Source organism: Helicoverpa armigera, chromosome 15 (assembly GCF_030705265.1).
Source record: "Helicoverpa armigera isolate CAAS_96S chromosome 15, ASM3070526v1, whole genome shotgun sequence".
In the NCBI taxonomy this organism is placed as follows: Eukaryota; Metazoa; Arthropoda; class Insecta; order Lepidoptera; family Noctuidae; genus Helicoverpa; species Helicoverpa armigera.
Genome location: NC_087134.1, coordinates 10,209,304 through 10,225,132, shown reverse-complemented (window position 1 = coordinate 10,225,132; position 15,829 = coordinate 10,209,304). Strand labels below are relative to the sequence as shown.

At 38.6% G+C, this 15,829-nt stretch overlaps 3 protein-coding genes across 3 annotated transcripts; all 3 read left to right on the top strand.

Moving 5' to 3' along the window:
* The first annotated feature begins 128 nt into the window (after positions 1-128).
* On the top strand, positions 129-5,478 carry LOC110379956 (3-ketoacyl-CoA thiolase, mitochondrial). The gene is made up of 8 exons (XM_021339794.3): positions 129-285; positions 2,339-2,505; positions 2,761-2,892; positions 3,576-3,840; positions 4,052-4,227; positions 4,348-4,542; positions 4,634-4,788; positions 5,081-5,478. The coding sequence occupies exons 1-8, from the start codon at positions 267-269 to the stop codon at positions 5,160-5,162; spliced, it is 1,191 nt and encodes a 396-aa protein (XP_021195469.1). The 5' UTR covers positions 129-266; the 3' UTR covers positions 5,163-5,478.
* A 2,178-nt stretch (positions 5,479-7,656) lies between these two features.
* LOC110379979 (3-ketoacyl-CoA thiolase, mitochondrial) lies at positions 7,657-12,712 on the top strand. The gene is made up of 8 exons (XM_064038169.1): positions 7,657-7,813; positions 8,011-8,177; positions 8,325-8,459; positions 8,555-8,819; positions 8,917-9,092; positions 9,275-9,475; positions 11,823-11,977; positions 12,326-12,712. Exons 1-8 carry the CDS (start codon positions 7,792-7,794, stop codon positions 12,405-12,407), a joined length of 1,203 nt encoding a protein of 400 aa, XP_063894239.1. The 5' UTR covers positions 7,657-7,791; the 3' UTR covers positions 12,408-12,712.
* A 132-nt stretch (positions 12,713-12,844) lies between these two features.
* On the top strand, positions 12,845-15,651 carry LOC110379955 (3-ketoacyl-CoA thiolase, mitochondrial). Its single transcript, XM_021339793.3, has 8 exons — positions 12,845-13,003; positions 13,664-13,830; positions 13,978-14,112; positions 14,232-14,496; positions 14,613-14,788; positions 14,921-15,121; positions 15,229-15,383; positions 15,473-15,651. Exons 1-8 carry the CDS (start codon positions 12,982-12,984, stop codon positions 15,552-15,554), a joined length of 1,203 nt encoding a protein of 400 aa, XP_021195468.2. The 5' UTR covers positions 12,845-12,981; the 3' UTR covers positions 15,555-15,651.
* The last annotated feature ends 178 nt before the right edge of the window (positions 15,652-15,829 follow it).

Below are 15,829 nucleotides of genomic sequence, written 5' to 3'. Positions count from 1 at the left end.
TTATACATATTGTAAAAATCATATAATAAGTAAAATAGAAAATTGTTATCACGTCTGATGGAATTTACTGATCTCGTAACACTGGTATCACTCGTTCATTCAATTATCACCAAATCATTCAATTTTCCGAGTCTTATCAGCCCGTTCAATCGGTCAGAGCGCCACTAGCAAACAATTTGTTCATTCATTAGTGGTGAAGTGTGTGGTGACGTGCGTGTTACGGAGAGTTAATTAATTTTTATAATAAAAATCACCACAAAACAAAAATGTCCGTAGCAGCTAAAGGTATAATCTTTCAGTATAATAATACGACCGCTTATGCTAATTCATTTATGTATATCATGATAATAGTACGTTAATCACAATGTTATTACCGTGGGGTCAAACTCCAAAGTTTTCACAAACAACTTTGTTTTGTTTCAATCTGTTTTGCTTAATAATTTTAGTTATGGAATTCTGTGCAACCTAAACTTTAAATGATTTCTTTAAATTTTAACTATCACTGCTTCGCTTAACTTCTGTTGCTATAAAAAATATTTATTGAGGTGATTGACCTGCTCATAAGCCTTGAAGTAAGTTACAACTGTTTTAAACCGGTAGATTAATCTATTCTTTACCACCAGGGATTGATAAAATAAAATAGTTTTTACTGGTGTACCTACGTACTTACTTAGTGTAGGTGGTTTATTTTTGCTGGGCAGACTAACCTAGACCGGATATCCGGTTTGGTTGGGTTGTAAATGTAGAGAATGGTTTTATGTAGGTATCTACTGTTCTATTATCCAATCTATGTAACTAATAAAATGTTGTAAAGTCTCACAGGACATTGTTTAATTGCGCTAAACGGGATTTAAACCTAGCTTAATTGATCGACTGCCATAAAACCACACAAGTAGGCAAAGAAAAAAACTGCGTTAGTAAAATAATATCTAACCAGACATATTTCTTCATTATTACTGCTCGCGAAATATTGAATTTACGCTTCCTAATTTTATTTTACAAAATATAGAAGCTTATTGATAAATGCCAAAGTCAGTTTTATTATAAAACCCATGTTTAAACCTTTTTAAAACCAGAGCTTTCCCAAAGACCCATGTTAGTTGATCATTGACTTCATTCGTTGAAGTTTTAGTTCATTATCATTTATTGCTCTCTGATCTACCTTGAATTACATTATAGAATACATAGATAAACAAATATGTACACAGACGACAGCATTTCAACCTACCTCTACCTGTCCAATTTCTTCAATAGATTTTCAACCTTATCACGTATAGTGAAGATAGAAAGTAAAAATTCCATTGGTAGACAGATTCGGGTAGATTGACCTGTGGACGTTGGTATTACCTACCCTTTTTTACCTCGATAAACCTTTGACCACTCTACTCATTCGAAGAGATTAGGTTCGGCGATAGCGAAATATTCTTATCATTAGAGTTAAGCTTTTGTTTTTTAGTAAACTCATCGGAAGATACTAAAAGTTAATTATAGCAACTGTTGTTAGGTACAATTAAACTAACAACAGCTATAATTGTAATAATTCTATTATGATCAAGAAAGAAGGTTTTACTATTATTTAATAATGTGAAAGAAACTTCGTTGATTCATCTGTATCGATTTAGGTGCAATACTGACGTGAGAATGCTCGCTGAATAGATCTTTTTACATTTGTGTTTTTTTGCACGAAGCGATGATGGATGTACAAAGTCCAGCTTTCTTGATTTTTGTATTTGTTTAACAATATCAGTCACGAGACAGTACAAAGTTCAGATGATAAATTCGTAAGTCGCGTATTCAACAATAACTCTAGTTTTTATGTGTACGTTATATCATAAAGGGTCAAAGTCCATTCAAACATTTCTATGCCAAGTTTAAATCAGTTTACATTTGAGGTCAAAGTCGCTGTATTTTTAGATAAGACAGATCTAATTCATTGACCGAGTTGCAAGAGTTGCTATAGCATCTAACTAAACTATACGTAGAGAAAGGTCTCTATCACCGTCAGTCGCTTAATCTATGTGTTTTGGATTATGCTGATATCAGAACTAATATCAACGAATTATGTTGATATCGTAATCAGTTGTCGAATATTGACCCCTTGTAATATCCTATGTATATCATCTACGACTATCTGCGAGCATATGGTGACTACCTATCTGACCTTCCCATCCCAGTTACCTGGGCAACTCTATATCCCATGATAAGACTGGCTGTCGGTCTTTGCGGCTTTTGACTATCCATAGCAACTGCCAAAGATGTTCAAATAGCACAGGAGACACACAAATATGTCCCATACAACCTTAACAGAAATCATTTTTCAAAATCCATCTTTCATCAGGTATTTTCATCGTGGGTGCCAAGCGCACAGCGTTCGGTACATTCGGAGGCGTATTCCGCAACACTTCAGCCACAGAACTGCAGACCATTGCTGCTACGGCTGCCATAAAAGAGGCGGGAATCGCCCCTGAGAAGGTCGACACTGTCGTAGTGGGACAGGTCATGACGGTGAGTTCTTCAGTACCTACTTGTTACTGTTGCGTTCGGAGTGAGGTCAGATGATTGATCATCAATAGTTACGAATATGAGCATCGCATTGATATTGTCAATTTATCCAGTTACTGCGGTATGCTTGTTAAATTCCTAGCAAGAAGCCTATTTGAATTCCGGCTGAGTAGGCTGTCTTGTGGTAGGTATAACAATATCTATGTGTATTAAATAAAGTACATCCAACCTTAATTGCTCTTTTTTTCTCTTGGACAGGCATCTCAAACAGACGGTATCTTCATTCCCCGCCACGTGGCTCTCAAATCAGGCATTCCACAAGACAGGCCAGCCCTTGGAGTCAACAGGCTCTGCGGGTCTGGTTTCCAGTCTGTCGTCAACAGCGCACAGGTAAGCTAATATGCACCTTATGAATATATCATAAAGTCTAGAATGCTATAACACATGACTAAAGCTTGATTTTCCACTTCTGGCTGGAATTTATCAAAGTTAATTAATAAAATGCAACTACATTTGTATATCGCAGACAAGTTATACCAGTAATTTTGCCAAGGTTGTAAACTTATCCAATCCGATAGTTGTCCTGTAAAGAGCCTTGCTGTGGGTTAGTAAAGTTAGGAAAATAGAGTGTTGGTTTTAGCTATTACCCTTAGAGAAGAGAACATCCTTTCAGCAATCTCTAATGTCATAACTTTATATTTGGTTGCCAAGTTTTTTCATAATTCATGATTATGTAATATGATTATATTCGATTGACTAATGCCAACAATGAAGTTTTCGCATTCGATTCACTGACCTACCTTCAACTAGTTTAACAGGTCATCTTATAGAGGACAGACTAAAAATAGGAGGAGTCTCCTTGAACTTTGCAACTACGCCAATTTTAATGTTGCCAGTTTGCACTCTCCAATTTCGTGGTTTTCTGGCTAAAACCTGCAAAAGGTGTTAGTTTTGCAATCTCTCTGGAACAAAGAACAATAAGCTATAATAATTAAAAACCATGGAAGCCTCCAATGTGAGAGTGCTTATCAAAATAATAATAAACAGTAAATAAGTTTACCATTTTATCCTAGGACATCCTCACCGGTGCTGCCAAAATCTCCTTAGCTGGTGGTGTAGAAAATATGTCCCAAGCTCCCTTCGCAGTCAGGAACGTTAGGTTCGGCACTGCTCTGGGTTCCACCTATGCCTTCGAGGACACCCTCTGGGCTGGTCTGACTGACTCCTACTGCGGTCTGCCCATGGGTATGACCGCTGAGAAGCTGGGAGCACAGTTCAAGATCACCAGAGATGAGGCTGATAACTTCGCTTTGAGGTCACAGCAGAGGTGGAAGGCTGGTAAGAACTTTTCGATGTTTTTATAAATATTTCTCATTATCACTAATCATATCATTTGCACTAATTGTAGGATTTTTATTTGCGATTTATGCCTGTAATACTCAATAATTTATTGCATTACGTAGAAATAATATATTGAAGCCATCTCAAATAAAAATACCTTTGAAGAAGAACGCCCAAAAGACTAAACCATCTCCAAATCCCCAACTAGCACAAGACGCTGGCGTGTTCAAGAATGAGATCACGCCAGTGACCCTGACGGTGAAGAGGAAGGAAGTCAAGGTGGAGGTGGACGAGCACCCTCGCCCTCAGACCACCATCGAAGGTCTGAAGAAACTCCCCCCTGTATTCAAGAAGGAGGGCCTTGTCACTGCTGGTACTGCATCTGTAAGTGTTCTATGTTCTAAGTTAAAAAGTAACAGGTTCCAGTATTAAGTTATTTCCTTAAAAATCTATGTAAACATTTTCAAAATGATCCCAGTTACCTGAACTAACCACCTTCTTTAGGGTATCAGCGACGGCGCGGGCGCCATTGTCCTGGCCAGCGAGGAGGCAGCCAAGGGTCTGAAGCCCCTCGCGCGACTGGTGGGCTGGTCCTACGTCGGAGTAGACCCCAGCATCATGGGCGTCGGCCCTGTACCCGCCATCGAGAACCTGTTGAAGGTCACCAAGATGACCTTGAATGATATCGACCTGATTGAGGTATGAGGCATTTTTATAGAAGCAAAATAAAATTATCTTCATATACTTGCTATCTTAGGTACTTCAGACTTAAATAAACTATGATGTCTAGATCAACGAGGCGTTCTGCGCACAAACCCTGTCCTGCGCCAAGGCCTTGAAGCTGGACATGGAGAAACTGAACGTGAACGGCGGCGCCACGGCGTTGGGACACCCTCTCGGCGCATCCGGCTCACGCATCACCGCACACTTAGTACACGAACTCAAGTAAGTTCATAAAGATAGATAAAAAATTAGACTTACGCCGCATTAAAACGGGCTTCTCTCGTAGAAGAGCTTGCTCAATCATTATCCTTTCTTTTAGCCATAGTAAAGTCCAAAATACATCCCTCATTTTCTGATGTCCTTTCAGACCCCATTTCCTTAGGATGTTTTTCTTCACAATTATGCATTATTAACTTTGAAAAGTTGGTTCTTGGCCGGATTTGAATCAAACTCGTTCTTGTGATGCTAATATTAATAAATGAGCTTGTCTATTAATTATTGTTTTCTCCCCCAGACGCCGTGGCCTGAAGCGCGGTATCGGCTCCGCTTGCATCGGAGGTGGCCAAGGCATCGCACTGATGGTTGAAGCCGTCTAAACTAAACCCTACTTAAGTGAACGACTGAATGATTGAGTGAATGAACAATTTCCAGTGTCAAATAACCAAATTGCCAAAAAAGTGATAAATGAAATTACTATTTCGATATTTTGTACATAACATACACTCTCCGTGCAGAAACTTTTGCTAATCATATTATATCAACAAAATGTATTACATAATAAATTCTTATACTGTAAATAAATATAATTATCATGTTTATAAGAGGCAACTATGCTAAATCAACAATATTTTGATAGCGTTTATTTTAAGAAGTATTAACTTTTGGAGGTTATTTAATTATATGTTATAAAAACATTTGTTGTTTTGTTTACTTACTTGTTCCTACCTAGTTATCATTCCTTTATACCCGACCTTTAAAATGTGACCTCTGAATGTTAGATCCGCTAAGGATGATAAGATTAGGTACTACTATCATTTTCGAAAACCTGAATATCTACTTCAGCGAATAATAATTGTTCTATCTAGCAGGTAAAATAAAAGTTAAGTATGTACAGTAAAGGCAAGTAAGTACTTACATAATCTTTGGCGTACCTACTGATTATCATGATCGATATCTACCTACGTTAATTTTATGAGTTTATGACATGACAACAAATAAAACCGACTATAGTATCAGGTACAAGACTTACTTATCTACTTAGAATTTGGCCCAAGTTCTCCGATAACATAAACGTCAATTTTCTTATAACATCTGTTTACTTGATCCTTGTTTTTTAAAAAATGACGTACCTATAAGCTATTTGGGAATTTGGGCTTAAATACAGTTTAAGCAAGTTAATGGCAGTCCGCGACTAAATTCTGAGATTAAGAACCTACTCAATACTAACAATGTCCCCCAGTATGTCCCTTATCTTCAGAAGCTACCCTAGTGCCCGTAGATATTTCGGACTTCGGACTACCTAGAGATAGCGGATTTTCAATGGAGGGACCTATTGGATGCGGTGGTCCGACATGACCACGGGCACTCTGCTCGAGGAATGGACGATATAATTTTTTATCCATTCTGGTGCAACGGCCAAAGAGTTCTAGATATATTTAAGATTTTTGTTTCAATTCCTGAGAAATGTCTCAATTTTTCTCAGTAAATACAAAACGGATCAAAATACAACTTGGTTACCTGAAAGTTCATGATATAAACCTTATTTTGTTAGACGTGAAAACATGATTAGGTAACTAGAGAAAAATATATCAAACATACCTCTTTTTAAAAAGAGATTCACATATTATGGGCAAACGGGACCAATTTAAGCCTCTTTACTTTTTTAGTAGTTGCGTATATACATACTCTTTAAAATTGTAGAAGGAATTTTTATCAAATTATCATTTCTAAATAATAAAATTACAAAACCATTTTGTCGCTTACGACTTTTAGTTATAAGCTGGCGCGCGTATTGTAATCCTCGCCCCGCTCAGACGCTCCGACCCCTTTTGGCGCCTTAGATGCGCATGCCGGTTATGGAATTATTGTTGACCAATTCGTCGCCTTAAGGTATTGCTCAATGAATTGGTAGTTTAACCTCTATGCTAGCTTTTGAATAAGTGGCGCCTCTATCGGACAAACGATGCATGCTACAAATAAATGATCTGAAGACAAAAGAAAACCGCAGATGGGTCGCAGTGTTGACATCGTTTTTCCATTCTTTCTCTCTGAGAGACCTGATTACATTTTTTTAAACGTGAAAATCTAGACTCCAAACTGCATACTTTAAGAACTAAGACCTAATAAGTGTATTTTACATTTATATTTTTATCTTTTAAACCCTACGACTTTTTCTAAATCTGTTTTATACAAATATAAACAAATTCAAGACAACGTATATAAAAATCTACAGCTCTCTATGTAAGCGCTTTATATGAAAAGTAGCTAATAACCAAACGTTCGCGTAGCGGAAACTTGAATTTCTCCGAAGTTTATGCATGCAGTGATTTCATTCATACATAAATAATTATACACAAATACACACTAATTTTTGAACACATCTCTTTTCTTCTAAAGTCTATGGATTAAAAAAAGTTCCGCCAGGACAACGTTCGCCAACGTTCGCCCAGCGGAATCTGTTTTTGGTGAATTTCTCCACAATGGCTGCATACACAAATTTTTATTTACCATACACAATTATAGGACGTCTTACACTAATTATCTGCATAATTAAAATCTTTAAATTCAACAACATTCCGCTGCGCGAACGCACACGCTTCAGCCCTAGTCTTTTACCGTCTTTACTTCCTTTCCCGTCATTTCGGTTGCTTTTAATTTTAAAATCGTTTATAAATAAAATATCACTATCTCAACAAAAGGTGATGATGTAACATTTACTCGTTTATGTGGCAAGCAAGAGTTAGTTTCGCTGGGCTATCAATAAGGGGTTATCCACACATCCTCTGGCATTTGAAAATAATATTTACCTGCGTGCCTAGGTATATCCTTTCAGCAGATCATGTATAAATATCTAAAAGCCCGAGTATATTTGCTTAGATTTTAAACAACCTACACTCGACCTACCTGATCGTTTTGGTGCGATAAGATAGTATTAACGGTCAAATAAAACAGTCCCTACAGTCAGATTAGGTTACTCTAAATGCAATTGTTTGAAAATCTTTGGAAATGGCTGTAGTGTTGAAAACAGGTGAGTTAAAGAAACTTTTTCATAAAGTTTGAAGTGATCGATAAGCTCAATTTGGAGATGAAAATTGATAGATAATGAAGACATGGACATCAGAAATCAGAAACGAGCATAAGAGTTTAAAGGTTGAATTTCCAAAAGCTGATGAACTAGAGCATTTGTGACATGAATGTTGAATTGATAGACATATTTGATTGCAGGAGTGTACGTTGTAGCAGCAAAACGCACGCCATTCATCAAAATGGGCAGGATGTTCAAAGACGTGCACCCATCAGAACTGCTAGCTGTAGCGGCGAGGGAAGCCATCAGAAGTTGCCAACTGGCCCCTGATCTTATCGATACTGTCCATGTTGGACAAGTCTATACGGTACAGTAACTTAACCAATACAAAACTGGAGTAACTATACATATATGGCTAACTTTAAAATTTATCGTTTTTTTAAAGTTTAGTAGCGTTACGGCCTGTAACACCCTGATCAGAAAGATCTTGAAAGGGTTCATGTAAACATTACAGAATAGCGGATCATCGGACGGTTTCCTAACTCCCAGGCACTCGGCTCTAAAGGCGGGAATTCCTCATGACAAGCCTGCTCTTGGTGTCAACAGACTATGTGGCTCCGGATTTGAAGCAATTGTTAACAGTGCACAAGTGAGTTGTTGGCTACTGTAGCTCATATATTATCATGCTCAAAATAAGTTTGATTGGCTCTCCTAAATACTTTTATTTTGTTTCTATCTGCATAGGACATAATGTTCGGATCAGCTCAAATCTCTCTAGCTGGTGGAACAGAGAATATGTCAGCGATTCCATTCTTGGTGAGAAACATCCGATTCGGATCACAGCTAGGCCAAGCCTTGGAATTTGAGGACTACCTGAGGCACGGCTCCGTGGATTCCTTCTGTAACTTTACTATGGCTCAGACGGCAGAAAATCTGGCTGAGATGTATACTCTGACAAGGGATCAAGTTGATGCGTTTGCGTTGAAGTCCCAGATGAAATGGAAAGCTGGTATATATTTAACGCTGAAGCGAATTTGCAAATTGCAGATTCTTTAACCAATTTTTTCTCCAGGTAAAATAATAATAAAAAGTTATGTGTTTTTTAGGTTTTGATAAGGGTGCTTTTAGGGCGGAGATGGTGCCAGTGTCGGTATCACTGAATGGGAAGCATATGGTGGTGGATAAAGACGACCATCCAAGAGTTAACACCACGATGGAATCGCTAAGCAAACTGCCAGTACTGTTCAGAAAAGGTGGGGTTGGGACTGTTGGAAATTCTACTGTAAGTTTGAACATATTTATCAGAGATTGCGATATGTACTTACAAGTAGTGTACAGACTAAATAAATATTCGGTTGATTTTTAACCTTATCAAAGTGATGGAAGGTTAATGTTCAATTGGTGTATACTATAGATAGGTGACATAAAGCAGCTTAAAAATCTTTGGATATTCTTCTTTACAAGGGTGTAAACGACGGCGCAGGAGCACTAATTTTAGCAAGTGAAGAGGTAGTTGTACAACACAATCTGAGGCCACTGGTCCGCCTGGCTGGCTGGTCTCATGCGGGAGTGGAGCCCAGGATCATGGGCCTGGGACCTGTGCCTGCTATACGAAAGCTGCTGGACGCTACTGGGTTAACGCTTCATGATATAGATATGATTGAGGTGGGTGTTGTGGCATAAGTCAAATTAGCATTAACTATTTTTCACCAACAAGTGGCTATGCCGAAGGCTGAGTATAATTTTTTGAATGACTCAATGTAATAGGTATCATGTCTAAAATAATAGGTAAAGTGGAAAAGGCAGTTCATCTGAATATTAGGATTTTTCCGACTGCTTTATGAAACATTAAACACCCAGTGAAGTACTTGATAAGATACCGGCTGATAAAAAGGATATTTTGGTAAACATGGATTAAAGGATGATGGGTAAAATTGGCCGGTATATCCAATAAAAACCATTCGCATATCAAATGAAAGCTTAGACCCTAAGCTCCATTTTTTGTTATGGGCACAACCTTGTAAACTACCGGAGAACGAAGATATGACACTTGATAGCATAGGCCGGCCTATGGCCTTGAACCACTTCATTGCATATGGGAGGGATGTTTAAGTGCATTATTATTGTCAATCATTGTCAGAACGAGTCACAGAAGGTGTCTGTGCCCATATTTTGGAAGTTTATTGAAAAAAAAATAGATTATTTAGCAGGTAGTATTTACAACGTATGATGTACGTATTTCGCCGTTCTGGTGGTTCTAACCGGCATAACCAATGAAAACCATTAGCATATCAAATGATAGCTTATACCATAAGCTTCATTTTTTGTTATGGGCACCACCTTGTAAACCACCGGAGAACGAAGATATGACACTTGATAGCATAGGACAGCCTAAGGACTTGAACCACTTCATTCTGTATGGGAGCGATGTTTAAGTGCATTATATTATTGTCAATATCAGTCAGGACGTGTCACAGAAGGTGCATGTGTCCATATTTTCCAAGTTTATTGAAAAAAAAAAAGATTATTTAGCAGGAAGTATTTACAAAGTATGATGTACGTATTCCACCATTCCGGTGAGTCTAACCGGTATATCCAATAAAAACCATTCGCATATCAAATGATAGCTTAGACCCTAAGCTTCATTTTTTGTTATGGGCACAACCTTGTAAACCACCGGAGAACGAAGATATGACACTTGATAGCATAGGACAGCCTATGGAATTAAACCACTTTGGCACGTATAGGTATACCTATCTTCTTATTATAAACTAGCTGATCCCGCAAACTTCGTATCGTTTAAACCTTTCCTGGAACTCTACAAACATTTTAAAACCAAAAAAAGCCAAATCGGTCCAGCCATTCTCGAGTTTTAGTGAGACTAACGAACATCAATTCATTTTTATATATAAGATAAAGATAACGTAGCTTTTCCACCACTGAAAGATTTTTCAAATCAGTCAGTTCGTAGCCCATTTAATGCAAATACTTGTCGTGAGTACTTGCACAAACATCATCTAATGGCCAGGATAATACATCTTGCTTTGATATATAACCCTGTGGTTTGTGCATCGCTACATAGATAGTATAAGACAAAGTCGCTTTTTCAGTCCTTTTATCCCTATGTCACTTTGAAAACTTAACTCTTCCAAACTGCCCAACGGATTTTGATGCGGTTTTTTAATATATTATTATATTCAAAGATAGAGTGATTGAAGAAGAAGGTTTGTATGTGTAATAACATCCGTTAAATAGTGACGAAATACTGTTTTCCCGTGCGAAGCTGGGGTGGGTCGCTACTTTTCTAATAATTCGACAACCCAGGGCCGAATATCCTGGTGCCGCAGAAAGAGGAAATGCTATCTCCAATAATGGAAATAATATACGGTGGTAGAAGTAAAAGTTTTTATGTTTTGTTTTGCTATTAAAACAATTATGCCTAGTTAAGACCGATTTAAATTGATAGTCTACCCTAGGCTTATTTAAATAAGTAATTAGTTGACGAAAATACACCATGCAATGAATTTTTCTACTATGGATTGTATTTTAACAAAAAAAAATGGTCCAAAAGTATAACTCCTTTGTGCCCGACTGTACTTATTTCCGGTCGATTCTTGACATGAACTGTTTTATTTCAGTAACTGTATGGTGTAAGCAATAATCTAATATACATTAGAACTTTATTGGTTATCAGGCCAGGGTTCATATAAAATTGCCCATCATCCTTTAACATTGGTAATGAAACCAAAGGTTAATAATTTAGCCTAGTCATCGATAAATAAGATAGGTTTTCAATATTATGTAGGTATAAAACTGTTGGATATTATGTATGGAATTGGATGATAATGATGATGTGAGCAACTTTTTTTGCTGTAAGCAACATCCTTGTTAGGAAGGTGAGTACCGCGGTACTCCTGAACGCATTAATCGATCCTTCATATTTCGAAGTTCAGATGCTTTACAACTGAACGACTGTTTAAGAACTACCAACTATGACAGATTTTTCCACCAGATCAACGAGCAGTTCGCGGCTCAAGCCCTAGCCACCGTGATGGAGCTGAACATAGACGAAGAAAAGTTGAACATGAACGGAGGCGCCATTGCTATGGGGCACCCGGCTGCTGCCTCCGGGGCTAGGATAGCGGCGCATTTAACTCATGAACTCAGGTCTTTGGCTCTTTCAGTAAATATAATTTTCACAGACGAGGGCAACCCCGTTAAATGCCAAAGGAAAACTTTCCCGTTATTTTGAAAAGTATCTAAGGTTATTTTGTACATGACGGCAATCCGGTGAACAATCATTTGAAATAACTACCAAGACAACTTGTTTCCGTACCTGTACTTGTGCTGTGTCTCTTGTTTATTTCAAATCAAGCAGGCAGAAGCCTGCATACGGAATAGGTAATCGTTTTATGGCAACCAACACTAGCTGATTGTTTTAATCTTATGACTACCACGACAATAACACACTACTATACAGAAGTATTACAACTTTTTGTAATTCTTCTCTTTCAGACGTCGAGGACTAAGACGGGGTCTCGGGACAACATGTATTGGTGGTGGTCAGGGCATCGCAGTATTGTTGGAAACTGTTTAAGCGAAATTTGTTCATTGTTTCCTCCTTTATAATCTAATGTCTTCTGAATCTGTCACAAACTAAATCAGTATTATTTAAAGACTATTCCACTGTTTATTTAATAAAGTAGAAACACTATGTTCTTTGTAATGTTTACACCTATGAGTTTTTTTCTATCCCCTAATGCCGTACCTAATATAATTTCCAACCACCATAAGGGGCTGGAGACACTTTCGTTGTAGGTTCCTGTCTCTAGGTATTGTATCATCGTCACCACAAAGTGTCTCAGTCTCACCGGGGTAATATTCGTGTCCAGCAATATCTGACTACCAGCAGATGAACTTAATAACAAGTTATTAAAACATTATTTACCTAATTCACTTTCGCGTACAACATACCAACAAGTTTACGGCCCGGACTTTAGACTCCACTGTTAGTCCGTTATCAACGTTTACAGCGGGCGGACGATTCGCGTAAACACTTAAAAATAAGATAAAATATAATCCCGCAATATAGGTTTGGGTGCGTTCATGATAATCACAAATCCATAACCGGTGAAGTTTGGTAGTGTGTCGACGTGTGTGCTTAAATAAAGATGGCCGTCGTTATCAATAAAGGTTGGTTTATTAATGTTTTATGTAATGTTAACGAGCTGAGTATGTTTATGTGGGACGCGGGAATATGAAGGTTCATTGAACTGTTGACAAGATTTCTCTGGTTATGAACACACTTATATATGGTCGCTGGGCGAGTAATTATAATGATATTAGAGTTAAACCGGTAACTCGGCATTCAGGATCTAATATAATATTTAGACACCTTTACCTACTCTCACATCATCATTATGTAAAAATCTTGCTGTTCCATGTGAATTTGCCGCTTGTTTGTATTCATTTAAATCATAATTATTAAATAACACAATAAAACTAAAAAACTTACACCATTGTTTACAAATTAGACAGGCATGTCTTCGAATTAAGCTGTTATCAACCTTATCTTTAATACCACAAGGTTCAAATAGCAACAAGCGGACTTTCACACAGGGTTCAATGTCCACATAAACAAATGAAGATCAAGGTTATTTATTCACACGGGCCTCGAGTACCTATGTTGTTGTTTGAAATATCACGAATTTGATTTGATGAGCTCAAAATGTCAAAGGTATGAAAATATTATCTACTCCAATTTAAAATCAAGAGTAAATAAGGACTAAGATCTTTTTTGGGAGTTTATGTGACCTTTAGATCCACCGCTAACACATTCTACTCTTTCTTCAGGTATTTTCATAGTAGCGGCTAAGCGCACACCATTCGGTAGATTTGGAGGTGCCTTCAAGGAGGTGTACCCATCAGACCTGCTGGCTGCAGCGGCTAAGGATGCTCTCAAATCCGGCAGCGTGGCCCCGGAGATCATCGACACTGTCAATATCGGGCAGGTCTATGGGGTAGGTACTTAAAACGTCTTAGAATGTCCGGATTCTTAAAATTTCTACTTTGACTAGTTATGGTCTTACCACAGACCCTTTCCTCTAGTAACTGGTTAAGGGAGAGCCAAGTGCCACGCCTACTAAATAGGTTTCATTCTTTCGCAGATCAGTGGTTCATCCGATGGCGGACTATCTCCCCGTCATGCAGCGCTCAAATCAGGCATCCCGCAAGAAAAGCCAGCTCTTGGAATAAGCCGCCTCTGTGGGTCTGGATTCCAAGCTGTCGTGAACAGTGCACAGGTAAGATCTACCATTAAACCACATTCGACAGTTATTTATGCCTAGAATTGCCTTGTAAGTCTTCAGGGCTCCGTCACACTCCAAAAATAAGAGTAATCAATGTATTCTCGCTTTCACAGGACATAATTACTGGAGCTGCCAATATCTCCTTAGCAGGAGGCACAGAAAACATGTCAACAGTACCCTTCGTCGTCAGGAACACTCGGTTCGGAGTTGGTTTAGGAGCAAAGATGCCCTTCGAAGATGTTCTAACAACTTCATCTTTGGACACATCCTGTAACTTCACCATGCCTGAAACGGCTGAGAATCTGGCTGAGAAGTATGGTTTACAGAGGATGGAGGTCGATCAGTTTGCCCTGCAGTCACAGCAGAGGTGGAAAGCAGGTAAATACCCAACTAATCTTAGAAGGTTGGTTTATTAAAAACCCTGGCTTGTGTCAAAGTAATAAGTCAAGTCCTTGTTTCAATCCCGCTTTTAATCGCTTGTCATTTCTATACAGCGCATGACCAAGGAGTGTTCAAAGCTGAGATGACCCCCGTGACAGTGAAGGTCAAGCGACAGGAGAAGGTGGTGGAAGTAGACGAACACCCGCGCCCCGACACCACCACTGAAATGCTAAGTAGACTGCCCGTGCTGTTCAGGAAGGGAGGTGTCGTTACTGCTGGTAACTCTTCGGTGAGTTTCATTCGCAGTTAAACATTGCACAGTATGTAGTTTTTTACAATGTCTTCATTACTTCTTACATTATTTACCATCATTTGGATTTAAAATCGTACCATGTCAAAAGACCAATAATGTTGTCCAAAGGGTGTCAACGATGGTGCCGGAGCCCTGATCCTGGCAACCGAGGAGTCTGTTAAGCAACATGGCCTTAAGCCCCTGGTGAGACTGCTGGCGTGGTCTGTGGTAGGAGTGGACCCCTCTGTCATGGGCATTGGACCCGTGCCCGCTATTCAAAACCTGCTCAGTGCTACCGGACTGAAACTTGATGACATCGATCTGGTTGAGGTAAGTTAAATGGTATCAAAGTAAAGTCTGTTACTTTTTAAATCATCATCTACATCTTGACCACAAAAGTTTTCCTCATTGATGACGGTATTTTTTTTACTTCACAGATCAATGAAGCTTTCGCAGCTCAGACTTTAGCGTGCGCTAAAGAACTGGGTCTCGATCAGAGCAAACTGAACGTCAATGGCGGAGCCATCGCTATGGGACACCCTGTTGGAGCTTCAGGCGCTAGGATCACGGCCCATCTTGCTCATGAGCTCAGGTAACATAACAGGAACTTGTAGGTCAAAGCTTAAAGCTTGTATGGTGAGGGATATATTTTTAACTTTGGATTTTTTTCTTGTTTCACAGACGTCGCGGTCTTAAGAGAGGAATTGGTTCAGCGTGCATTGGAGGTGGACAAGGAATCGCTCTGCTTCTTGAAACTGTTTAATTTAAAGGTCTTCTACGTCAAAATGAGTCATTTGAAACGATCTCCGAGCAAAATTGTAAATACGTAATGAAATAAATGAACTGAACTATTTTTGTTATTTACGCGTATCTTTTTCATTGTTCCTTGGTTTTTATTTTCCCAAAGATTAATGTGGATGAGAGAAGGGCAGACCGCCTGAAAGAAGTCAAAAAGACCTTAACCAAGAAGGGACTGTAGTACGAGGCTGACTAATGGATGCAGAAAATATATTGCGCTATCCCAAATAAATTGAGAAT